Source organism: Callorhinchus milii, unplaced genomic scaffold (genome assembly GCF_018977255.1).
Source record: "Callorhinchus milii isolate IMCB2004 unplaced genomic scaffold, IMCB_Cmil_1.0 Scaffold17, whole genome shotgun sequence".
NCBI classification, from domain to species: domain Eukaryota; kingdom Metazoa; phylum Chordata; class Chondrichthyes; order Chimaeriformes; family Callorhinchidae; genus Callorhinchus; species Callorhinchus milii.
In genome coordinates this window covers 6,490,121-6,515,794 of record NW_024704758.1, presented here as the reverse complement: position 1 = coordinate 6,515,794, position 25,674 = coordinate 6,490,121, and the positions used below count along the sequence as shown (strand labels likewise).

Sequence of the window (25,674 nt, the reverse complement as noted above, 5' to 3'; positions counted from 1 at the left end):
AGTGTTAGCATCACTGGTGTGCTAATTATGCAAAAGAACTAAACAATTTATACAGGCTAGCATGTCCTTGTTCAAACACAAATGTCTGTTAACTAAACAAACAAGGCTCGGAAAGCTTGTTGAAAATCAAAGTTGAATTTTCTGACGTCAATGAGAAGTGCCGTTGGCATCTCATTTCAGTTTAAAGCTTTAATTCTACAAGAGGCCGTTGCTGCTTGCTAACTGTTCAGAGGACACCGCGCTTTACTCTGTTCGAGAGTTCGTGTTTATGCTGGATGGAAGCTGCTGTCCACCAGCCACAGAAACGTAAACACCACAAAAAACTATTGAAGAGTTTAAAGCTGTTGCAGGGGGAACACAAAAAGAGTCACAATGGGGAAGATATAGGAAAAGGCCTGTCACCTTTCCAATATTTATGGAGTCCTGTAGTATAGTGGTTAGCACACTCGCCTTGCAAGCAAGAGGACCCGGGTTTGATTCCCGGACGGGGCTAAACCTTAGGCAAGTTTCCTTAGTCCACACTCCTCTGTTTACCTAGCGTACGTAGGAACGCGGTTGTTAGTCGATTGCTGGATCGCTTTCGATCCTTAAAATCGCTCCAAAAAAAAATCTTGTGACCATACGAATATGTTAATGAGTCTGGCTTGTCTGTATCCTTAAGATATTAAATATTTCAACAGATCAGTTGAGTCAATTCAATTGAGTCTTAATTTTTTTATGCCATTCATCTAAATGATCAAATATTAGTGAAGGGTGTAAAAGAAACACCGTTAAGGGAAATCTAGAAGGAAATGTGCTTAACTAGATCCCCAAATCCCAAGATCGGTTTGGATGAAGAAAGTCCTTTGGTCCAACTGATCTCATCCCTCTAGAATACCCACCCTTCCATCCTCCCATCACAGCATCAAGCTGCTTGCGAGCTGTAATAGAAAGGGCTGCTCAGTAACAAATGAAGTGAAAAAAGCGACCAAGAAAAAGCGATTGGAGCTAGTGACTGCACTGAACACTATCTAGGGAACACTGACAGCTAAAGCATTAGGGAAATATTTAGGAATTTGAGGGATCTTTTGAAAAAATAGAAAGAGATTGAAATGAAGTGAGTTAGCGCTGAATTATCGAAGGGTTCTGTACCGCCAGCTTTCATATTTTAATGAACAGTTAGAGAATCCACAATTTTTAAAAGCATTTATTTTAATAAGGCTGCAAGAATATGGATAAAAAAAGACTTCTTGCAATATTTAAAATGCAACGACTGGACCAGTGCCAGTGCATAGTGAGGCTTGTCTTGGCAGCTCCACTTGCACTCTGTCTCTCGCTCTCGCTGCCTCTCTTCTCTGTGAAATTCCATGTGGCTGCAGTAATTTACTCTCATTTCCTTTGGCATGTGACTTCAATCATGCCCTTTCCCTACTGTCCTTGCGATGTGCCAAAAATGAATCATCCATCTCACAATCAAGCCAGCGATGCAAAGGCAGACACCATCTCCGTTGCTGCTGTTGTAATGCATCTTTTGACACCTGCTATTTGCTTGCGTTGCTTCTAATAATACTTCTGTTCTGCTCAAAGGTAACTTTAAAAAAGGTTATTGGTTTAGATCTGAAAAAATATTAAAGTTGTCCACACTCCCAAGATAAGATTTCAAGCAGATTGGTTTTGTCCTTCTCATTTTAGATAATGTTTTGACCGTAAAGGAAAAAAATGCTGGTAAATATATATAAGAAATAGTAATAATAATAATACTACTTGCCTTTGATGTAATGCCTTTCTTGTCAGGAGAACATCTCAAAACTTTTCACAGGATTTACTGTAAAGTGTAGGAACGTTATTTTTATAGATGAATGCAAAATAAATTAAGATCAAAAGCTTATCATTGAAAGATTTTTTGGGGCTCTTTAAAATTCACACATGGCATTATCTAACTACTTCTTCCTGACTTCTCTCTGCTACGTGTCTTAACGTTGGTGATATCCTACAGACTTTGGTTTGACCCTACATACTTAATAATAATAATAATAATAGTAGTAATAATTATCCACACATTTGCAATACTGATTTTCATGTAAGATAATGGGACAGCTTTTAAAATTTCCAAGCAAGGTAACTTTGTAATAATGTGTTATAGCAAGATTTGGGAAAGCATAAAGAAGTATTGGCTAGTTGAATCTGAAGTGGAAATCATTCCAGGACAATTGTGCCAAAATAAACGATTATGTTGAACGAGGAATAGATCTGAGCATCTAAATTGGAACAAAGAAGACATGTCTGGATCTTTCTTCAAATCAGTGGAATAGCCTGAGTAAGAGTATGACACTTTGCCATATGATAAAGAAATGACCTATAGCTCCTATGCAACTTCTCACGCTGAATGCCTGTTTCTCAGCCCCAGGTGTTGCAACATGAGCTCAAAGATTAAATATGTTTCCAGAGACAATAGAAAAAACTTATTTCAACATGTCTAGGGCTGTGCCCTTATTTAAATGCCTCAGGCCTGTTCTTTTAATGAATTTAAAAAACTTTGTTGACAACTTGGCATTTAAGTTGCTCACTCCCTCTCTTAATCCGTACAAGAACAATTATTCCAGAATGTTTGCCTGAATCTGTAGTGTTCCCGACCAATTGATTCCCCTCATCTCACCTCCTGCAATCAAAACATTTGGCAATTGCAGTAATCTAAATGTTTGGTCAAAAAGAACCTGCATTTTTACAACGCTGTGACATTTCAAAGTACTTTAAGGTGATTAACTGTCAAGTGTATTGACTGTTTTTATAGGCAGGTGTAAGCCATCATTTTGGATGAGGCATGGCCCCACGAACTGCCAAAAGATGGGTAACCAACTAATCTAGAATGTTACTAGCCAGAACACTTCTTTGGGCTCATGTTGCAACACTTGAAGCTGAGAAACAGGCATTTTTTTGAATGGTGTCACTGGATTGTTGATAATCATCTGAAACTAGACATGTCCTCAGTTTAGCATCTCATTCGAAAGATGACATCTCCAATCATGCATTATCTAATTCAGCCGAGAATTTGGGTCAAAGCATGTGGGGTTGGAACCCACAATCTTTCTGCCCCAGAGGTGAGAGTGCTACCAGCGGAGCCAAGCTGACACCACAATGGGAATTACTGAATTCAGCCTTAACCTTGAATCCAATTTCCTGTAGTTTTTTAAAAGAATTTCTAGAAAAGCAGCGTCGAAATTAAGAATTTGCCAAATTTTGCACACTGTAAAATGCTGAAAAAAACTAGAGTTTTGGATACCCAGGTGGAATTTCTACATTTTTGTTGTCTGGAGGCAAACTTGCCAGCTAATTTGCACTAGCCATGTCTTACAAATGATGATGAGATAATACTCAAATAAACTGTAGACAAAAGGAAGTTTACAGTTTACAATAGGACTGAGAGAGAATATTGAAGACAAGAATGTGTAAGGAGGAAGAGTTCAGTACAAGCAAGGTTGATATGTTAACTTTTAATTATTTTGGAAAATATTGTACTCTCAGTAGCAATTTATTTCTCATACAATATTGACTTGGTGAGATATCTACAAACGTGTTCAAATTCTTTCAAGGCTGCTTTTGCCCAAACTTGGGCCAATTCCAAATTATGTCAATGTATGCTTGATGTCACCCTCACTGAAGGAATAATTATTTTCCGAAGAATTTGTGCAATTAAGAAGGCTCTTTGACAAGTGAGTACTCCACTTTTTCCAACAATTAAAGGCAGCCTTAAGGATTGAATCTGAATATTTGCAGATATGTTATTTCAGGGTAAGTTGCAATGTTAACTTGAGTCCAGGACTAAATTAATTTATGTACAGGGCACAACCCTGATCTCACACTGTTTAAACTGTACGAGAAAATGGCGCAGAAATTTATCTCAATGATGTAAAGTGGAATGTAAGGTTTCTTTGATCACTCTATCTCCACGTAACCCCTTTGGTTATTAACAAAAAAATTGAATTTTCCTGGTGCTTTATTATTCTACAACAATCTTCACTTTTTGAATTATTCTGTTCATTTCAGTCCGCACTGAAACCATATCTGCAGCTATAGGGACCACTTTGACATTGGCTCCCAATGATGTCTTCTGGGCTTCCCAGAAGAATACACATGTGTTTATACAGAGGGGTACAAGGTTCCTGAGATGAAACTTGTGGCCATGTTTTCCCTCTGCTTTGGTCCCCGCACACACCTTACGAAGTCAGAGAGCTTTAATCTGAAGACCCGAGGAACTGAGGGGAATTTTCTGGGACAACAGTTATGGATGTTTTTTGGGGGGCAGGTTGGGAGTCCTGGGTGTCCAGGTGAATTGGGTTAAGCGTCCTAGAGGTTGGAGATCCTGTTCAATATCTGAGGGCTGAGTGTCTGCGGGTGAGTGTCTGTAGTGACGGGGGGGCGGGCGGGCGGGGGGGTCAATGTATTACAAGCAGATTGTTGTTGTTGTTGGGATGAGTGAGTATCTGGGTGGGGGTGATGGGTATCGGGGGGTGGGGGGTGGGTGAGGGTCTGATTGAGTGGTCTCTGGGGGGCGGACGTGTATGAGTGTCTGGGGTATGTATCAGTGTCTGGTTAGGTGGGGGGGGGTGATTGTCTGGATGTCTGGAGGTGTGGGTGGGGGGTGTTTGTCTAGAGGGGTGTGTGTGTGGGGGGGGGCGGAATTGTCTGCTGGCCAGGGCTGGGTGGCTGTTGCCCTGGGGGGGTGGGGGGGGGGTGTTGGGGGTATGTGTGGGGTGGGGGGGTTGTTGGGGATATATATGGGTTGGGGGGGTGTTGCGGGTATGTTCTGGGGTGGGGTGGGGGGGAGGGAGGGGGGGAATTGTCTGCTGGCCAGGGCTGGGTGGCTGATGCCCTGGGGGTGGGGGGTTGGGGGGTATGTCTGGGGTGGGGGGGGTGTTGGGGGTATGTGTGGGTTGGGGGGGTTGTTGGGGGTATGTATGGGGTGGGTGGGGGTGTTGGGGTATGTGTGGGGAGGTGTGGAGGGAGGGGTGGGGTGTTGGCCAGGGTTTGGGGTGTTGGCCAGGGTTTGGTGGGGGGAGGGGGAGGGTTGGCCAGGGTTTGGGGGTGTTGGCCAGGGTTTGGTGGGGGGGGGGGGGGGGGGGGGGGGGTGTTGGCCAGGGTTTGGTGGGGGGGGGGTGTTGGCCAGGGTTTGGTGGGGGGGGGGGGGGTGTTGGCCAGGGTTTGGTGGGGGGGGGGGGTGTTGGCCAGGGTTTGGTGGGGGGGGGGGGGGGGGGTGTTGGCCAGGGTTTGGTGGGGGGGGGGGGTGTTGGCCAGGGTTTGGTGGGGGGGGGGGGGGGGGGGTGTTGGCCAGGGTTTGGTGGGGGGGGGGGGTGGCCAGGGTTTGGTGGGGGGGGGGGGGGGGGGTTGGTGGCTGTTGCCCTGGAGGTCAGTGGCCGCTGCTGGAGGCAGAGCCGGAGCGGGTGAAGTCGGGTGCGGACACAGCAAATGGAGACGCCGGGGGCAGCGGGCAGTCCGCACCTGCCGCTCTGGGTGGACGAGAAGGAGCCGAGGAGCGGCATCGAGTCGCTCTTACAGCAACTGCGGCCCCTCTGGAAAGCTTCCGAGATCAGGATAAAGGCAAGTCATCACAGAGTGGCCAGAGAGAGCAGTAGCCCTGCCCTCCTTGCCCTGCCCTGCCCTGCCCTGCCCTCCTTGCCCTGCCCTGCCCTGCCCTCCCTGCCCTCCTTGCCCTGCCCTGCCCTGCACTGCCTGCCTGCCCTGCCCTCCTTGCCCTGCCCTGCCCTGCCCTCCCTGCCCTCCCTGCCCTGCCCTGCCCTGCCTGCCTCCTGCCCTTCCCTGCCCTGCACTGCCCTCCCTGCCTTCCCTTCCCTGCCCTCCCTGCCTGCCTTCCCTTCCCTGCCCTGCACTGCACTGCCTGCCTTCCCTTCCCTGCCCTGCCCTGCCTTCCCTTCCCTGCCCTCCCTGCCCTGCCCTGCCTTCCCTGCCCTTCCCTGCCCGCCCTGCCCTGCCCTGCCTGCCCCAGAGGCTGGGGTGGAGCCAGTCTGTCTAATTGACAACCTAACGGGACAGACAGACAGACAGACAGACAGACAGACAGACAGACAGCTACTTGGGTTTCTTGTGGCTCCTTCATGCCAAACCTAATCAATCTGTGGCTTACACCCCCTCCTCCCCCCTCCCAACACTGGTGTTACTTTGAGGGACAGAGAACACTGCTCCCCCTCCCCCCCCCTCTGCCCTCTGGGCAAACTACCTCTCTTTTTGCCTTCAAAGTGGGGTTGCCAACCCTCCCAAGATTGGCCTGGAGACCGACTGACCTTCCCCCTGACTCCGGGATTCTTTTTTTGGGGGGCAGGGAGTGGGGGTTCAGCCAGGTCCTGACGCACGTGGAAAGCCATCAACACGCTTAAGAGTATCCCAACCAAACTGAGATTTCCACGCATCCCACCCACACATGGAAATTTCAGGGATAGATTGTTGGAATGGAATGCGCACTCTCTCTCTCTCTCTCTCTCTCTCCCTGGAAGGACACGTCCTGTTTACCTAATTCTGTAAAGTATTAGGCGCAGGTTGGCAAGAGCCAAGGCTTGAGGACCTCGGAGTGTGCGTTGGGGTAACTGCTGGAGTCTAACCAGCTAAAAACACATAGTTTGTCATGGAGAGCACTGTCTGGCAAGCGTTCCCGCTGCTTGTCCGGCTAGGACCACACAGGAATTAAAGATTAATCTCCTGGACACGGCTGCGAGCAACCTGGGAGAAAAATCATTGTGAATATTCGGAAACGAATGTTGAATGGTGAACCAGGTTTATCTTGTTATCAGTTTCTCGTTAGTTTCGTACATTCCTGAAGGCTCTAAACGTCCAGCTATAGAATGAAATGCCAAGTTAACACGCACTTGGCCTCTCTAAACCATCTTATTGATGTACTGGTGCTGCGATTTATGACCCTACCGTAAAGTCAGTGCTGTCTCACTTTAAGATAGTAACCTAACGTAACTCTGGCTTGCGTGCAATCACAGTGTTTTGCACTTCAAAAGGAACAGATCCATTTTTTCAAACTATTCGCTCCATAGTAATTGAGTTTCGAGCAGCTCAGTTCACAAGAGCCATTATGAAGCCTCCCGGAATATGCCTTAGCAGAGTTGGCAACCCTACTTTCAATTCTCACATTGATTTCACTAACAAATCGCGTGCAAGGTATGAAAGAGTTGGAAGGGTAGGAGTGAACCCTATTGAGGAGATTGAGCTAGAAGAGAAGGGGATGCCACCTCGCGTGAAGGGTGAAGGCTGTTGTTGTTGACAAGGGGGAAAATCAGCTGAGGTTTGCGTTCCTGCTAGTTAACAAGTGGGTGTGGATGGTGGTTGACAACAGGAAGCATCTTTCTTGGTTCTGAAGCTTTCCCTTGTGCATATCTGGGAAGACTGCTGTGAGGGCAGGAAGCCAAAGAGAGCTTTCACATCGTGGAGCCCAGATCGTTGCGAGTGTGAATTGTTGCGAGGGTTGTCTGTCTCAATGGCCACTGCAGGCGAGAGCTGGGAGCTACGGCTAAGTGTGCAGATCGGTACAGTACTGAATGGTCTGCAATGCAGAGGATGCATGAGGCAGAATTGGCAATTTTGCCGAGGGACAGAGATGAAAAATATCCCACAGGGGAAAAAGTGCTGCATATGATATTCCTGAAAACGGTGCACACACAGGGTAGAAAACATTCAAGTAACAAAGACACGGGTGCTTTGAAGGATGAGTTATGGAATGAGACTCCACTGACACAATATTTCTGATCAGATAGTGAAGATCTAAGACCAGAATTCCCACGCATTTTTAATATTAGAAATACAAAATTCTTATAGATTATTTTAATAAAGATTCTAAAATCTTTTGCTCAGTGGACTCTGGCCTGCTCCATGTCCCCATTACTGCCCGTCCCAACATTAGTGGTCAAGGCTTCAGCCTTTCTGCCTCCACCCTTTGGAACTCCATCCTTCAGTCCCTTTGCCTCGCTCTCTCCCTTGCTTCCTTCAAGATCCAGCTCAAGACCCTACTCTTTGAGTGCGCCTTTGATCACCCTCCTAACCCTTACCCTCCCTTACCGACCACACCTCCTGATCCCAACCACTATCTCGGGTGCAAATTCTTGACTGTCCAGTGGCTTGGGATGTCATCCCTACGTGAAAGGTGCTATACAAAATTAATTTGTTGTTGAAAGCCTTGTTTGCTCTTGGATTCTTTTTAACGCTGCCAGGTTAGTTCATATTGTTTTGTTTCCCAAATCTCTGTGTGTACTAGGCAAAATAATCTTTCTCCCGCCTAGAATTTTAGGTACATCATGAAATATCCCACTACAGTCTTTTGTCAACACCACAATGTGCTGGTAGATCTCATTTTGAAGGGAAATGACTCCCCCAGTCTGAACTCCCTGTAAACTCCTCTGGAAAATACATTAAAATGGTTTTAAGGGGTTTACAGATCTGACATTTGTATATACTGTATTTTTGGTGGAATTGGAACAATACACAAAAGATTACCTTTTCATCTGGAGGGTTGATTTTGTTTGCATAAGGGAGCGAGCAAGAAAGAGAGGAAATAGAAGCAAGCACTCAAAGGTGGAGGCAGCAGATGGAATTGAAAACTGAGTGAGAAATAGAGCAAAAAGAAAACAAATTGGTACTTTATTCTGTGCTTTTAATTCAACTTTATGCAACTATCTTTCAATTCTACCTTAAGACCTACCTTAAGACCTACCTCTTCAATCATGCTTATGGTCACCTATCCTTCTTCCTCTCCCTTGTTCTGCATCCAATCCCACCATTGTACAGAGCTGTGCAACACTATTCTCCGTGAAGGGCACTATATAAACACAATATGCTGTTAATGTTGTTACAGCTCTTTTAATCTGGAACACTCTTTGCTTAGTTGTAGATTTTCTAAAGGTGATATATCTCAGGGGCTGCGTTTTTCATACCAAATTACAATTTCTGTGTTGGCAACAATTTGAGCACTTTGCTCCTTGCTAACCATTACTTTCAAACACCTAGATAGAGAGAGACCATTCCTTCAATCAACGAGTCTCTAAGAAGAGGCCACGATTTGAGGATTGTCACCGAGGGGGAACAAAATGAGGAATTAGGAAGATTTCTTTACACACAGAATGGGATCTTGCAGGATCACAAGAGAGGCATGGTTGAAGAATGCTCTTTGGCCCATTTGATCTCTTCCTTACACAGCAGCCACACTAGCTTCTTCCAATTACAACATCAAATAACAACAACTTGCATTTATATAGCGTCCTTCACTCAGGATAGCACCTTGGAGCACTGAGATACATCAAGCTGTATGTTAAATCACTCCAACGGCTCAGGCTAACCTCTGTTCCAGCCACGACCCATTAATTACCCTTTTCTAAGAAATATTTCCTGTTGTCTGTCCTGAAATTGCCCTTCACAACTCTGAACCTGTGCCCAGCTGTCCTGCTGCCTTGGCATATGGTAGATTTGACAAATGTATCCAAAATGACCATTTTAAAAAACAATGATTGATTTCGCTAATGCAGAGCCTCAGTCTTCCCGGCCACACATCTTGTAGACACATGCGAACCAGAACTTGTGAGGAAGCCAGACTTCAGACAGGACACAATAAGAATGGTGGTAATATAGTTCCTGAAATACCAGATGGCTAGTTCCAGAGATAACCACATCATCTGTGTGTCCCAGTTCCTGGGCGGTAGAGCGCAAACCATGTCCCATATTGTCAGAGACCTAGAGGAATGGAAAAGAGGAAGTCAAAGCAGAAAAATCTCCCACAACAAAATGGGGAGAAGCGGGGAGGAAGGAGGAGAAGAAACAAGGATCTGGCAGCAACTCCCTTAATGACTGCACTGAAATATAACTCCTCAATATTCTGAGACAAAACTATTAATAGTCTACTCAAAACCAGTCAATAGTAATAATAACCCTTGCATTTGATATAGCGCCTTATCACGTCGTTGAGACGTTTCAAAGCACTTCACAGAATATATTGCAGAGTTGATTGATTGTATTTTGTGGACAAAATTTAAAATGAAGAAACAGGTCACTACACTTTGGCAGTAGATACTTGTGAAGTGCTTTGAAGAGGTTTTGATGTGATACAGCACGTTAAAAGTGCAAGTTCTCTCGTTTCTTTATGTCAAGTCACTGTTTGTGGATATCATACATGTAACAGTTCTGACCCTGATCAAAACCCTTGTGTTTAAGCTTTACAGAGAAGGGGAGTACAGAGCGATACAATAATGCACTAAGTTGCAAAACCATGTTTGTTTTTGCAGTATTCTTACACTGTTACAAGTCAAGTTCACAAAAGTGCTTTCCTCTCCTTTTGATAAACCAAGCATTCATTTACATTTTAAAGGGAAATGTTATTGTATTAGGGCGTTTTGGGGCTGGCTCACTTCCTAGGACAAACTCCACTCAAGGGTTTACAGGAGTATGAATAGCTCCTATTCCCAAAGTACCACAATGCCCACAGCTCTATTTATGAAGTGTTTTATAGGGTGAGTTAGCAGGCAGCAACGAGAACTCTCTCTTCATTCTTTCCAATTTTGCTATGATATTTCTGTCTAAATAAAAGATGTAATCAAAATGACAATTATAGGCCCAAAATGTCGTCTAGTTGTAGCCGATCAACCCTTTTGTCTTAAGTTTTAATATTGCGCAGAATTGGAGAAAATTCTTAAATTGAGTCTTAATTCAATTCAGTTTGCCACAATCACACTTTACAGTAGAATCTGTGAAGCTTTTTGCAACGTGAAAGATGCTGCATTAAATATAAGGATTATTATTAATAATAGTAATATTAATAATGCTAATATTGTTTAAAAACATATAATTTGGATAACTTAGAAGTTCCTTTTAAGAACTAAGGAAAGTTGGCATCCAAATTAATAATGAGTTTATGCATTTTCCACAATTGTGTGTCATCTTAAAATTTAACATAAAATGATTTTTCTGCTAAAGACTGAGTGGAAATGCAAGCCCTATATTTGTTGATATTGAGAACACAGTAGGGGGAAGAAATCTGTTATTTGTTTCTTCACCTCTTCATCTAATTTTGCTTAATAGCATTCACCATCAGAAAACAATTTGTACAGATATTGACAACGTAAGCATTATCAGTAATTCAGAGGGTTTTTGTGAAGCCCTAATCCAAAACATATACTTTCCTCGAAGTACCATATTAGCTGGTTTCCAATTTATTCCATTGCAAAGGTTTTAGTTGACTAGTTCAACTTGTATCCTGGTGTGATTTCTGAGCAGGATAACAGAGGACTGCTGACATTGTGGGCTTGAGTGTCCTAGCCATTAGATTTCATGGCTTTTGACTGCTGCCTTTTTGTATGGAAGATGAATTAGCTTCCAGCTTTAATGAAGCTGGGGAGATTAAACTGAACCTGGAGGCAGATAAGTAACCTGTACTGCTTATTGCTTTTATGAAAAAATAATAATCTGATAGCAGTGCTATATCAAACTAAGAGTGTCTCAAAGTTTCTGTGAAGTGGAGTGGCTGCGTATTTGTGACAGCCAATTTGTGTATAGCAACAACAACAACAAATTGTATTTTTATTGTGCCTTTCACATCGGGAGGATGTCCCAAGGCGCTGTACAGTCAAGGTTTTGATACCTGAGCTGGAGGTTGGATTTAGGACAAGTGGGGCAAGCAAGGCAGGGGTGTGAAACAGTGCCAGTGGAGCAATTGGGTTAGTTGGTTGGGTCAGTGTCACAACAATGTCCATCCCACAATCCGCAATGAAGTGAAAGACTTAATTTTATCTGGAGGTATGTTGGCCAATTCCTGGAGAGAAACTCCCTTCTCTTGTGGAATAGTGCCATGGGATCTTTAACGTCCACTTGAGCAGGCAGCCATTTGTGCATTGGGTCCAGTGAACAAAGCTTGATCTCCCCATCCCCCATTATTGCACCCGCAAACCTTTCTGAACACACTTTACGGGGTGAAGACAGTTTCCCCAATGGTCAGCGGGTTTTCAATGTCTGCTCCTTCCCCTGCGGGATGTTTAGCTGGTATGGAATTTGAGAATGTCCAAAGCGTCCAGGCCCCAAGTCACAATATCCAGGACCATCCATTGCAATGCGCAATTCCTGCCACTAGGTGCCAGTAGCGTATTAATGTGGATTGCGTCACCGAAAGTGACAGTTTTTTTTCCAGTCTGGCTTTAAAATGAGTCCAAACTCAGCACAACCAGGGAATGGACCTTGGAGCAGAGGAATTTTAATGGGGGAACGAGACAACTTATACGTAAAATCATCACTGTTTTAGCCCTTTAAAGATTGTTGAATTGAAATTGCGCACAATCAGTCTCATTCTGATGTGAAGTCCGAGATTTTTAAAAGTATTAAGTTAAATGCTTTCCCGCCCAAGTATCAGTGTCTGCGGCAGCTTATTTCCTGAGATGCAAATGGTTGGTTGGATGCGAGTAATGATATAATGAATAAGTTATTTTGTAACATTGGAAAGTTATTGCATTCGCCAGAATTAATGATGTTTTGGTTAAAGATCGGGAGCAATGTCAAGGTATCAATCCAGTATTGTAAGGCATTGCTTACCCTATCGTGTATATTTCAACAGCTGGATGGGTTAAACCAGTTAACATGTAAGTCAATAGCCATCCCTGAATTGGAAGGGAATAATCAAAATCTTGTGCAGTATATAGCTTGCAGTTTGGTCTCTATTACTCTGCAACAGTGGGAGAATTGTTGAGGTCAAAACCTCTGGTGCTCAACTGTACCCACCCACATGTACAAGAGTCCCAAGTAACCATTTTAAAAAGGACCACAAAAATGTAACGAGTTGAAATAAATGAAACTAACCTTTCTTCATAATGACTGTCTTCTCTTGTTACTTCACTGAAGCCTTTGTCTCGTTTCTCCTCTCTTAGATTAATTTTCTGCAGCTTTTTTTAAAACAAATTCTCAAGCTATTTATTGTTGTTCGCCAAGCTTAGTCCACTTTATAAATCTTTCTAGTTTAGTTTGGAGTGAGGGGCAAATTTCATTCCAATTATTGTTGTCATCTCTGCGTGTATTCTATCTCCCCCACCCCTCCCATTCTCCACTCTGTTGGTCTTGTGTTGTTTGCCATTAATTTCCACTTTTAAGAGCCACAGAGCTCACCTGCTGGTGAGAGTATGGAGGTCATATGGTGAGCGCTTCTGCTGCCATTTCCTCTGTAGCTACTGCTGATGAGTCTTTACTCCAAAAAAAACTATCAGTCCACAACGTTGCACAAGTTAAGGCCCAGTAAAATGCAGATGTCAGTGGAAAAGGAATCTCTCTCCAGGGAGATGTATTCTGAATGGTTTGTCAGTGTGTGAATATTGCCAACTAAGTCAAGGGGAAGCACAAGACAGATATGAGCAACATCTGGATTCCTGCGTGCAGTTCTGGCCTCTTCTTACAAAATATATTCCTGTACTACTCACAAGAGGGTACAGAGATGGGGAACTGAGATGGTTACCAGGTCTTAGGAATGTATGTTAGGAGAGAAGGAGAAAGAGAATGAGCTTGTGCTCTTCGGAAAAGATGTCGGATTGGCAGGAAGAATGGTTGGATTCTGGACCCATTTTAAAAAGCAGCTTCATACCGTGATGGGGGATGGGATGGGATGGGTGGGTGCTCAGATCTCATTAGCCAAGTTGGGGAGTTGAAGTACGACTTGAAAAGGAGGAAGTTAACAGTAAGAAGAGGAATCAAGTAAACCATTTTTACGTTGAGGCCAATAGACTCGCGGAATATGCTACCTGCACGTCTCCGTGCATTTACTTTTTAAGTCAGGCCATTGGGCTTGAAGTCAGCTTCAACAAGTTTCTCAAAAGCTCTCTCTGTTTCCAATGGTACAAGTCTGGTGTTGCTGCCCAAATGCTGGAGTGCTCTAAAACTGCAACTGCTATGGATCTCAGGCTCCACTGGGAAAGAGTTGCCAGTGAATATCTCTCCAAAACCAACGCCAGGTATCTGCCTTCCATGTCGTGAATAGAAACGGAGTAACAAAGCAAGCGAAACAGATAGCAATGGCAAAGACCCAATGGGCTGAATGGCCTCTCTTTGTCCAAGTGATTTCTTTGTCCGAATAATGTCAAGGTGAAGGAGTGCCTTGACCACCCCCGAGGTTTTGAGGATTCCTACGTACCCTGTAGAATGAACGCTGATTGCTCAATTTATTCCTCTGCTGTCTTGTCAATTGCGTTGCAAACGGTACAATTGTAGAAGTCTATTAAAATGTAATTGATCGTGAACTGGGGTTTTTAAAGACCGGATTTTCTTTTCAGTCTGCAGTCTATTTCCAGCAGCTGGTGCTTGGCATTCTTTGTTCAGAGCGATGGCTTCTTTTCAGCCCCAGTGGCGTCCGCTCCTGTTCCAAAACAATGGATATTTTAGTTAACTGCAGGAGCCTCAATGAATGCCAGCTTTTATTTGTTACTTGTTCTGAACTGGAATGTTGTCACTGGGTTCTGCTGCGGAGCCGATTTTGGGCCCCCCTTTACCCCACCTCCTCCACGATGCCAACTTTCTCCCTTCCATTCTTTGCCAGAAAGCATTTATCTCCTGTTGTTTCTATTATAACAATGACTAATAATCCTTGCATCTCAAACACCTTTCATGTCCAGGGAACATCTCAGTTCCATTGCATTCTCTAGAACCTCACCCAATTATTCATTATTCACATGTGAGCTTTCTCACTGAGTGTCAGCAGAGATTATTCCGGCTGAGCCAAATCCTGTCCTTCCCCACTGTCAACGTACCTCCATTTCTAGTGGGGATCACTGGATAGGAAGTGGTAATAGGAGCCCTGAGTAATTCTCCCCCTTTTGGACCCTGTTGGACACCAACTCATTGTGTGTGAATGGTTATCAACTGACTGGAGAAACACATTGAATTGTCAATGGAAACAATTAATGGATTTTGTCCTAAACTACTGGGTCTATTGTCTTACATTGCCAGTAAGTTTAAACAAAATGTACTCAAAGACTGACACATACATGTTGTTGGGGAAAAAAAACCTCCTCTAACAGACACACCATCACAGTACTTGGTTAACTGCACACACATTAAACTATTGCTTTTGCTTCAAGTGTGAGCATCCAGTAATGGATTAGTCGACACAATGTACAGGGGTCGAACTCTTTTTACAAACCACCAACATTTGTGTTTGGGGAATAATTTGGTGCCTGAGCAAATGTTCCCGATAGACAAATATTCCCATTAACTGGCGAGTAGTGTCTTAGTGCTTCCAATTATTATTGGTGGCTGAACAAACTTGTTTCTGGGTCAGAATGGCTGCTTGGATAAACAGAGAGTTGGTCTTTTCTTCCCCTTTTAGAGTCATGCTAACATTACAAATGTGCCTCACTTTGTTTAGCTTCATTCGGTCAGTTTATTGTTCTTTACGGCTGTTGAATAGCCACGGTTTGGATGATTCACCATTACTTTTAAATGGCAGAAGAGAAGTTCATAAAAAGTGTTGATATTTATGAAGTGGACGTGAATGGAGGAGGCTGATTAAGAATTGTGTAAGGTGTGTATTTGCAGTGTGCGTTGCAGTGCAGGTTTGGCTAACTCCTTCAAACAGAATCAGAGGTTACAGAAATAGCGGAATCGGAAGAACAAATGAATAATAATATTCCTTGAGTTCATAGTTTGAGGTGAGTTCAAAGTGCCCACATGGGGCTCGAACCCACAACATTCTAATTGAGAGGCAAGTGTGCTACCAACTCAGACAGGTTTGCACTTTTGTGGGAGGACGGACACTGGACTCATTTAAAAAGTTGCTTGATGCTGTGATGGGGTGGCAGTTGGGTGGGGGTTCTGGAAGAATGAGACCAGGTGGGCTGAAGCTCTGTCCTGGCTCCCATTCCTCAAAAATAAGAAATGGGAATACTGGGGTCAAACTAGATATTCTAACTTTCCTGCAATTCCAATGTTTTTTCCCCCAGACTTTGCCATCTCAGGATTCCCAATTTATTCTTTTTTTCATGTGAATCCTGGAATCTACGAATGGGAAATCCCAATTGTGTTTGGAAATCTGGCTAGGGAATGTCGCATTTTCAATCCTTGTCTTAACTGTTCAACCTGATCATTCTGTGGGTTCCTTAGTCTGCATATCCTGTCCAAGTTGTACCTGGATTTAGATGGGGCAAGATGTGCAGGAGAGGTGGTGAGGAGGACAATAGCAGTCACTAACTAATTTTCATTTCCCTTTGAGCACACAAAAAGAGTCCCCAATAAAGACCTCATAATATAATAATAATAATCCTTTCATTTGATAATAATAATAATCCTTGCATTTGATATAGTGCCTTATCACATCTTCAAGACATTTCATAGTGCTAAGGCCGCAAATAAAATGACCACAGCAACAACCCACAAACAGCCATGAAATGAATGATCAATTTTATCTGGGGGGGGGTGTTGTGGTCCAGGTCCCTGGGAGAAACTCGCTTCACTTTTTGAATAGCGCGTGGGATCTTTATGATCACATGATTTATATTCCGGGTTTGAAGGTTGGGTCTGTAAAACCAGGCATTTGTACATGTTTTAAAACTCACAAGATTCAAAACTATGTTTAAACTGGGAACAGCAAACACTTAAATAAAATGAAAGCAGAAGCCTTGGGTCGGTAATCGTTTCCAGGGTGTCAGTGCTCAGTAGCAGGGTCTGCCCCTACACAATCTCCTTAGATTTAATACAATGAAAGAAGAAATTGTCTGATGGGGCTGATCGGACATGAGAGATTCATTCCTTCCCTCTTTTATATGGACTTTTTTTTCAAAAAAGCTAAAGCTTCTTTCAGCTCATAAAATCTCGTTATTTACAAATGATGAAATGAAATAGGGATCACAGAAGTAGATTGCATCAAAGAAACACAGTGGCACCATTTTGTACAACAGAAGTTTTTATAGAGTATATATTATATGGGACATTTATTAATCACTGCGCTGGGTAGAGCAGGCTTGTCTCTATTCCTGTGCACCATCAATGTCTGAAGCAGAGGGCAGCATTACCTTTCAAAGGGACAATGGAGAGTACTTATTGAAATGCTGTCAAGCTGCCTCTGTTGGAAACGACTCAGTGGACTCTTAACTTCAACCCACTTTTCTACCTCACTCCTGACGAGCGACGAGCCTGGCATGTGTTTAGGCTTTAGATATGCCCTGTGCTCTTGCATTAAACCACTGGTCCTAGCATCTGTGTCTGTACTGCTGTCTCCCTATTTTCCTCAGCTGTTGGCTTTCCTGCTCATCCATCTTACTCTGCAGTCTCCTCAAGCCCTTACTCCCCTGCTTGTATCAACCCTGATCTATGGCTAGTTCCCCATTCCCTCCGTCTCAACATCCAAATCTGCAGCCATAATGCATCGTTCTCTGAATTCTTTCCCAAAATCGCTTTGCCTTGTTCCTGCTCTTCTTGCTTTCAAAAAGCCTCTTTTTTAAAGAAAAATCTTGTTGACTGTACGTTTGCTCAATATCCTCAGACTCCCCTTCTTTCCCACCTTGCTCAGCAATCCCTGTCATCTGCATAAAGCGTTTGATCTTTTTAGCTGAATAGTGGTCTATAAGTGCGACTAATATTTATTGTGGTCCCAAGGAACCACTTGGAAATCCTTATTGTTTCGCTTGCCTCATCTGCCCATTGTACATGAGCTTCCCATTAATACATGGAAACCACCCATGTTGCTTTCTGTTGGTTTCGGTAATCGTGCAAATTGCTATTTCAGATAAAATTGTTGTATTACTTTTTAGTGCTAATAATACCTCAAAAAAACCATAAAAATGTGGTCACTCAATCCACGACTGTTTGTGGGACATTGCCCACAAAATACACAGTCAATTCACTTTACAGTGTATTATGTGAAGCGCTTTGAGATATCTCAAAGACATGATAAGGGGCTGTGTCCAATGGAATGATTCTTCTTATTATTAACAAATTGCTAAATTGTTCACAACAGGGATTATTTGTGCAACGTTTGTGTGCGGAGATGGTGCTTCATTTGTTGTTGTTCGTGCGAAACTGCACCAGTAAGATATACTTCGGAATCTGCAACGCCAGTGGAATAAACCACAGATTGCAACACATCTGCAGCCCATATAACAATCCATATGTTCGTAATAATCTGACAAGCAGTTTTTTGGGGGTTCAAAGCTTCTCCTTTCCTTTGTTCTCACTCAGTTTCCTTTGTTGTCTTTTTTTCCTCCCCTGGCCATTCATTCATTAAACTTTTAACTACTTTTTTTTGCAAAATGTTAATATTCTTCCCCATTTTCTATATTGTAGCTTTCATCTCCCTCCTCCCCCAACCCCCCAACGCACTACCCCTTCCCCCATCTTCCAACCCCTCCCCTACCCTCCATCCGTCCGCTCCAAACCTTTTTCTCTTTAGCCCTCTTCCTTTCAATTTCCTTGTCTCACTCTCATAAACACAAAAGGCCTACAGAGACACTGAGGGAGATCAAGAGCAACAGAAGGCTAGAGGGGCCATGGGTGGTCTGGACATCACAAGGCAGGAGGCAAAGTGCTGCACAAGGATGATTGAAGCTGGCAGCAGCCAAAGCTTCAGGGATCGCAGACTTCACCAGAACTGCCTCCACAGCCAGTCCCACTCTGCCTTATATTCCTCCCAGTTCAGCATTCAGTTGCCTTCACTTCGGACCAACCTCTTCTCCATCCTGCCTCTTCCCCACATGCTCTCGCTAAAGGCTGACTGAAGGTCTAAGGCTCAAACCCACAACCTTCTGACTCAGAGAGTCAAGAGCACTATCAACTGAACCAAGCTGACACCGCAATTCATTATTATTATTACTATCATCTTTGGCTACAAAACATGCAGTCACTTTACTTCACTTTATTCTGTGAAGTGCTTTGAGACAACAAAAGCAACAACAACAACTTGGATTTATATAACGCCCTTCACGCAGTTCTTAACAGTGTCTCAACAATGTGATAAGGTGCTATATCAAATACAAGGAATATTGTATTATGATAAATTAACAGTGAATGGAGCATTTAGAAGGTGGGGAAAAATAACATCATTTATATAAGACTCTTTGCTGATATATTTCTCTAAAACAAGATTGAATACTGCAAATTGGAATTAGACTAGGGACAAGTTACTTGTGTCTTTTCATGTGCTGTACATTTCAAACTGTATGTTCAAACAATTCCCCAGGTCACGCTGTTCCAGGCTTGTGTCCCTTGAGAACTTTATTGCGTGGTTTTTATACAGCGTTCATTACTTCCAGGGATTGGAACAATAACCAATGTAAATGTCTCCGAAAGTTACGTAAACCATATGCACAATGTGCAGTTTTATTTCTCTTTTAAATTCTGTGTGTTCAGTTGTGTTTGCAAATTGTTCTCTTGGGCCACATTATTCACCTTCTTGAGAACAAGCGCTTCCCTGTTACTAGCGGAGAGGTGAGGTGCCTGGCTAGTTACTCTACTCCCTGTTGCCTCTCTGGGCACCATTGCCAGTCATTGCTCGGACACTAGCGCGGTGTGCAAGAAACTGGTGCCAAAATGAGCTAAGCGGGGTTGTGAGGGATGAACGGTCCGAGTTAATGCAGAAACATAACTGATAGAAGGGAGCTTTGTTTCACGAAGGAGAATGTATTTCTGCTGCATGGTGGCTACAATGCATAAAAATAGACAGGCACAAACATGATGCTGAATAGGGCAAAGTGCGGGAACGTAACCCCTTGGGACGACTTTACTGTGCAAAATGAAATAATGTATTACTGTGAGCTTCAAAAGTCAATCCAAAACTCCGGGTTTTGATGAAATCGCTTCACAAATCTCCCTGCAAAGTATCTATGCTAAGACTGTCAGTAAGAATAATATTGGATTTCTTGATTCCTAATTCCCCACCGCCCGTCCCCACGCACACACAGACACACTTCCATGTTTATTACATTTAACCAATAAGGTTGGCAAATACAATGACATTAATTGAGTGCTACACAGTCTGTGCATGTGTTCCCACCCTGTAATCTGTACATTATCTCTCTGTATATAATTTATTTGGTTTCTTGTTTAAATTGGTGTTTTGCAGCCGTGGAAGTCAACTCCCAACGGTCCAGTAATTATTTTCGTCGCAGTGGGCATCTCCAAAACTCTTGACAGGATCTGCCATAAACAAGCTATCTTTTTATGGTCTTCCACCAAGGGTTTACTCATGATCACCTAGTCTCCCTCAGTCTCTCACATCACTCCTTAATTCCCTCAAATCTTTCCATCGTTCCACAATCCGCATTGCCCTACGAAACATGGACTTTCACTTAAATTCTCAACAACAAAAAAAAATCCGGAGATCAAATGTACTCTGGAAGATTTCACATTACATTTGGATACAGTAAATCATTTTGCAATGACGTTAGTTTCGAAGGACAGTGACATTTTTTAACCTTTAGTCCTCTGTGTTTGTGCTTCCAGAGGTCGATGCCTCCTTTCTTATTCAAATAGAAAGATTGCTTCTGATCCCACAGTCATCTAGGCACATTGTCCAGCAGATACCTGGATGCCAAAGTGCAGGACGGTTTAAGTGGATGGAACAGCATGTATCAAATTGGCAATGAGTGTGGTGTGCTCTACTGTAGGAAGGCAATACTGAGAAAATTCAAAGGTTGATAAAGAGTCTTTGTCCCAGTCCTACTTAACATAAAGGGAATATTTTTGATAGAGCGTACAGTGGAAATCATCACAAGGATATTGCCAATCCTCCCGCAGTTCTTTTTTGTTTAAAGCGGAATCTGTGACTGAACACTTCATTATAATGCTTTGACGGCTCTGTGCTTGATCCTTGTCCAGCTGGAAAGTAATGGACCTCATCAGCATCTTTTGAGCTGAGTGTGTCTTTTTATTCTTGCCCAAAGAACTTTGTGTGAGTTTCTCCAGATCTTCCATTCACTTCACTAAGTAAAGTATCAGAAGGATGCCAAGTTTCGTTTGGAAATTAAAAAATATTCCTTCTCTCTCTCTCGTTCTCCCTCCTCTCTCTTCTCATCTGTTATTGGAAAGAACTGGTAATTTGTAACAAGGGCTAGCAGCACTGTATGTCCGTGGGTGCCTGCCAGTTCTTTGTAAAATAAATAAAACTCTCACGAGTCTACCAGACTCAAGATGTCAAATACAGGTAAAGCAAATAATGCATATTTCCACATTAAGGTTATTTCTCAAATAGCACCATAAAACTTTGCAACATAAATACTTATGTTGGGAGAAAATCTTTATTCCCTTTCCTATTCTGTACCCCGTGTTTGCTGCAAGTTGTTGATTACTCATGTTGGGAGCATTTACGCAATCGATGCTGATGTATTTCGATTCGGATGGTTATCTGCACGATTTGTTCAAGAGAAAACTTGACGCACACACAAGGGGAGGAGGGGAATAGGAGAGGTGGGGGTTCACGTGGAGTAGTATACAACAACACGGACTGATTAGTCTGAATTGCCTGTTTCAATGCTGTATCACTCTATGTACCTCTTTTATCTTTTTGGAGCATCCCAGAACTGATAGCCTGTTTTTGTATATATATATAGATACATATATATATATTAAAAAGTTTGGATAAAACAAAGAGAAAAGCGTTCACATTGAAAAGATCTTTCGGGAAACTGAATTGGTGAGTGCCCGTTTGTAGTTAACATTTTTTCTTTTTTTTGTAATTGTTAGTATCTCACTGTTGCTCAAAGGTTTCCAGTGGGATCAAGGAATAGATCTTTACTGTTCCTACATTGCTGCAAGAACATCCAATCAAACAACCAGAGAACACGGCCTGCAATTGAAGGGGGGTAAATTCAGAACGAATCTAGGCAAACATTATTTCAGTGAGCGAATAGAGAACCTGTGGAACAGGCTCCCTAGGGAGACAATTGAAACAGGAAGTGTTGATTCCTTCAAACCCAGATTAGTTTTCTTTTAGTAAATGACATTATGGAATATAGTACATAGATAGTTCAGGACATATGTGCATGCGACCGCCAGAAAGGTGGAAGGGGAACTAGATGGATCTTGGTCTGTTTATTTGCCTAGCATTTCTTATGTTCTTATGTTCTTAACGAGTAAAGGGCAACATTTTCCAATAATCCATTTAAAGAAAAAGATGTGTTGGTTCATAATTTATAACAAAACCTGGATTACCCGAGTCAAATAAAATACACTACTTTTTCCAGCATTTAATGCATTTATGGTTATCTCAACGTCATGTTGATGATGATCAGTTTTAGTTGTTATTTTCTCAGTTGAAAGATCCACAACTCAAAGCTCTGTAAAGTGCAGGAAAGTTATAAGACAACAACGCAACTCAAAAGCCCCATTTACTGCACTGAATTGTCCACACGTCCACTATGAACCTGTAAGCTTCTGACTCAGAACCAAAAGTGATACCAACTGAGCCAAGCTGAATCCAAAGTAATTCTTTCACATCAATCTATCAAAATCGAAATCAATTTCGCTCAATCCACGATTGTTTGTGGGGCCGCTGCTGTGCGCAATTGGCTACCGCGTTTCTCGCACAAAATATACAGTTAATTCACTTTACAGTGTATTCTGTGAAGCTCTTTGAGACGTCTCAATAATGTGATAAGGGACTATACCAAATGTAAGGATTATTATTATTATTATTATACCAGGAAACAAATTTACAAGTGCATAATGTGACTAATTGGCTGGTTATTTATTTTTCCTATTGTATTGTGAGGGGCCTGATTTGACATTTCTTTCGAAGTACTTGCCAGCTGTATGAAAAAGTCCCAAAGAGAGGATTTACATTAAACCTGATGGGCTGTGGCAACCGGTAAGATGAATGATTGCTTTAACCCTGGTCACAAAACACTAAGCTCCGTGACCAAATCTTACATCAAAATGTACACTTCCATTTATGCAGTAAAATATCGCTGCTGAAAACGTCGGTGTTTACCACTTTACTAAGTCATTATATAATCACTGGTTAAATGTTAAAAAAAAGTATGAAATACACTAGAATTTACATTTATTTCGCCTTTCACTTCGGGAGGATGTATCAAAAGCATTTTGCACTGCTGCCTCAGCAGCCAAGCTGGGGGTTAGGCACTGAGGAGGGTGGAGGGGTTAGGGGGAGAGGATAAAGATGATTGAAAACATAGTCAAAGAGGCAAATCTTGAGGCGGGCATTGAAAGTGGGGTGGAGGAGATGAACGAAGGGACTCTGGGTTGGCAGATGAGAATGTATATTCAAGTTGCCAAAAAGCATTGACTTTATTCTATGATCAACATTGTCTTTTTTGATAATTGGTTATATAACATATTGATTATGTAAAATCTACTTAAGGGAGTTTTAAGATTTGTAGGAAGAAAACTGCCGTGAAGGAGTGTTAATTGTAATTCATTCCATGGCTGGTAAATAACCCGACTCAGTTGGTAGCACTCTTACATTCGGGTTGGGGGTTCAAGCCTATATATTTAGACTTTGAGGGCACAATCTAGGCTGACACTCCAATTGCAGTGCTGGGGGGAAGAATGTATTTTTGGAGGTGCTGTTCTTCCTTTGAGACGTTAAACTGAGGCCCCACAAGTCTCTTCTGGTGGATTTTAAAGATCCCGTGGCACTATTTGAAAAGAGAAGAGAATTTCTTCTGGTGTCCTGGCCAACAATCCCCCAGATAAATTGCTCACTTGATGGCTGTTTGTGGGACCTGCTGTGCACAAATTGGCAGTCGCGTTTGCGTACAAAATACACAGTCGCTAACACTTACCTGTGAAGTGCTCCAAGACATTTTGATGTTACCAGCAGTGTATCAAACACAGATATTAACTATTTTATGGATGTTTTTCACCACTCAAATAAACTCATTGCTGTACAGCAAGTTTGGTGCTTTGTCAAAACTCTTTCTCGTGAGTCCAACAGTCAGATTTACATCAAAAAACCTTTGTGCTGACAACATTGAGACTGTTTCATTCCAACTTTCTATGGCCTGTGTGTTGCTGAGCTTGTCCAGCTATGACCACAGAGCCTTAGCCCCAGCTCTGGGCATCTGCCTTCAGACTTGCACTTTCACAGACTCATTGAATTGTGTTTCCAAAGGGGAAAGTGGCCAATGATTTGATTCAAAATAGAAAAGAACGTTTGTTCAAAACACTGTCCACTGACTAAACCTTCTTGATGTGAAGCTGCCCTCCCTGCCCTCCTCCCCTTCCTGATCCCAAACCCCAGCTGCAATCCAAATTATTAATTGTACAGCGACTTCGAATGACCTCCCAACATGAAAGGTGCTTAACAAATGTAATTTTTTGTTGTTGTTGAAAGCTAAAAAATGGCAAATTGAGATCTGATAGGAAGGAGCTAAACCTCTTAATTTCTAAGCTGTCCCTCATTCAGTCAGATTGTTGACAAAAGAATGTCCACCCCCATCCCCGGTGTCTTGCCCTAACCTGGCGTTTCTGGGTTGCTTTATTCTCACTGACAATGAGTTGTAAACTGCAGCTCTCTACGCTTCGTCTGCAGCCAATGTTTATTACGCAAAGACATTATTTTATTAGTGTAGAACATGTACCCTATCAATTGTTGCTTTATGATCCAGAAGAGGTCTGGAAACTGCCTCCGAAAGCTCGATGGAACACATCACAAGTATAATTTCAAATAATAATCCTTGCACGTAGCATAGCACCTTTCGAGGGGACATTTCAAAGCGCTTCCATAAAGTGAAGTGACTGTGTGCTTGTGAACGAACATTATGCACTGCAATTTCCCACAAGCAGCTGTGAGATGAATGGCCAGTTTTAGTGGGGAATTGTCATGGGCAAGAAACTCCCTTCGCTTTTAAAATTGCTCTTCGGGATCTTTAAAATCCACCCGAACAGGCAGATGGGACTTGGTTTAACATCTCATCTGAAGGACGGTGCCTCCGACAATGCAGCACTAGCTGTTAATTCAGATGTGCACAAGGTTGGCTTTCATGAATGTGGATTATTCATCCTGGAAAATTACTGATCCACATTGAACCGTCTTCTCTCTTTTTATCTCAGTAGTCAAACTTTTTCATTTGAAGTACACCTTACTTTTATACCCTTGGGCTGGGACTAAGTTTTAACTTTTTCTTCCAGTTAGTTTTGGGTGCAGTGCTTCTTTGAGATGTTGGGGTGGAGTCGGGGGGAGCAAAGGAGGGAGGGTGAGTGGGGAAGCTGTTTGATTTCTTTGTGACTTGATCCTGTTTTTTAGCTGGTTTGACTTTTATCTTTCGATTCTTTTCCTGAAGCTCATTAAAACCCTGTGGACTCCAGGTTCTGACGGTGGCTTCTACTTTCCTGAGTATTAAAATTCAACGAGCACGATGCAACTGCGGTGCTTTTTTATATGGCAAAATGATAAGTAAAGGGACATTTTTCAAAATTATTTCCTGAAAGCTGTAATGGAGTTCAGTCCTTCAGTTTCTGGTTGCTTTCTATGAGCCGTATTGCCAGCAAATACACGGTCACTACACTTACAGTGAAGCCCAGTGAAGTACTTTGAGACGTTTCAATGGTATTTATCAAATTCAGGGGTTATTATTTTTATGTTAGAGCTCGTTTGACTGCCTTTGACACTGTTCGAAAGGAGAAGGGAATTTCTTCTGGGTTTCCTGGCCAACAATCAACCCAGATAAAACTGGTCATTTCGTTGTGGTTGTTTGTGCATAAACGGCTGCATTTGCCTGCAAA

At 42.8% G+C, this 25,674-nt stretch overlaps 1 protein-coding gene across 1 annotated transcript in view; it reads left to right on the top strand.

The window, feature by feature from the left end:
- Positions 1 to 5,361: 5,361 nt before the first annotated feature.
- The window catches only part of LOC103175086 (ethanolamine kinase 2), a 121,092-nt gene continuing 100,779 nt past the window's right edge, over positions 5,362 to 25,674 (top strand). The window contains exon 1 of the mRNA XM_042341432.1: positions 5,362 to 5,574. Within this exon, the coding sequence (XP_042197366.1) occupies positions 5,443 to 5,574 (132 nt within the window). The 5' untranslated portion in view covers positions 5,362 to 5,442. The remainder of the gene's footprint in view (positions 5,575 to 25,674) is intronic.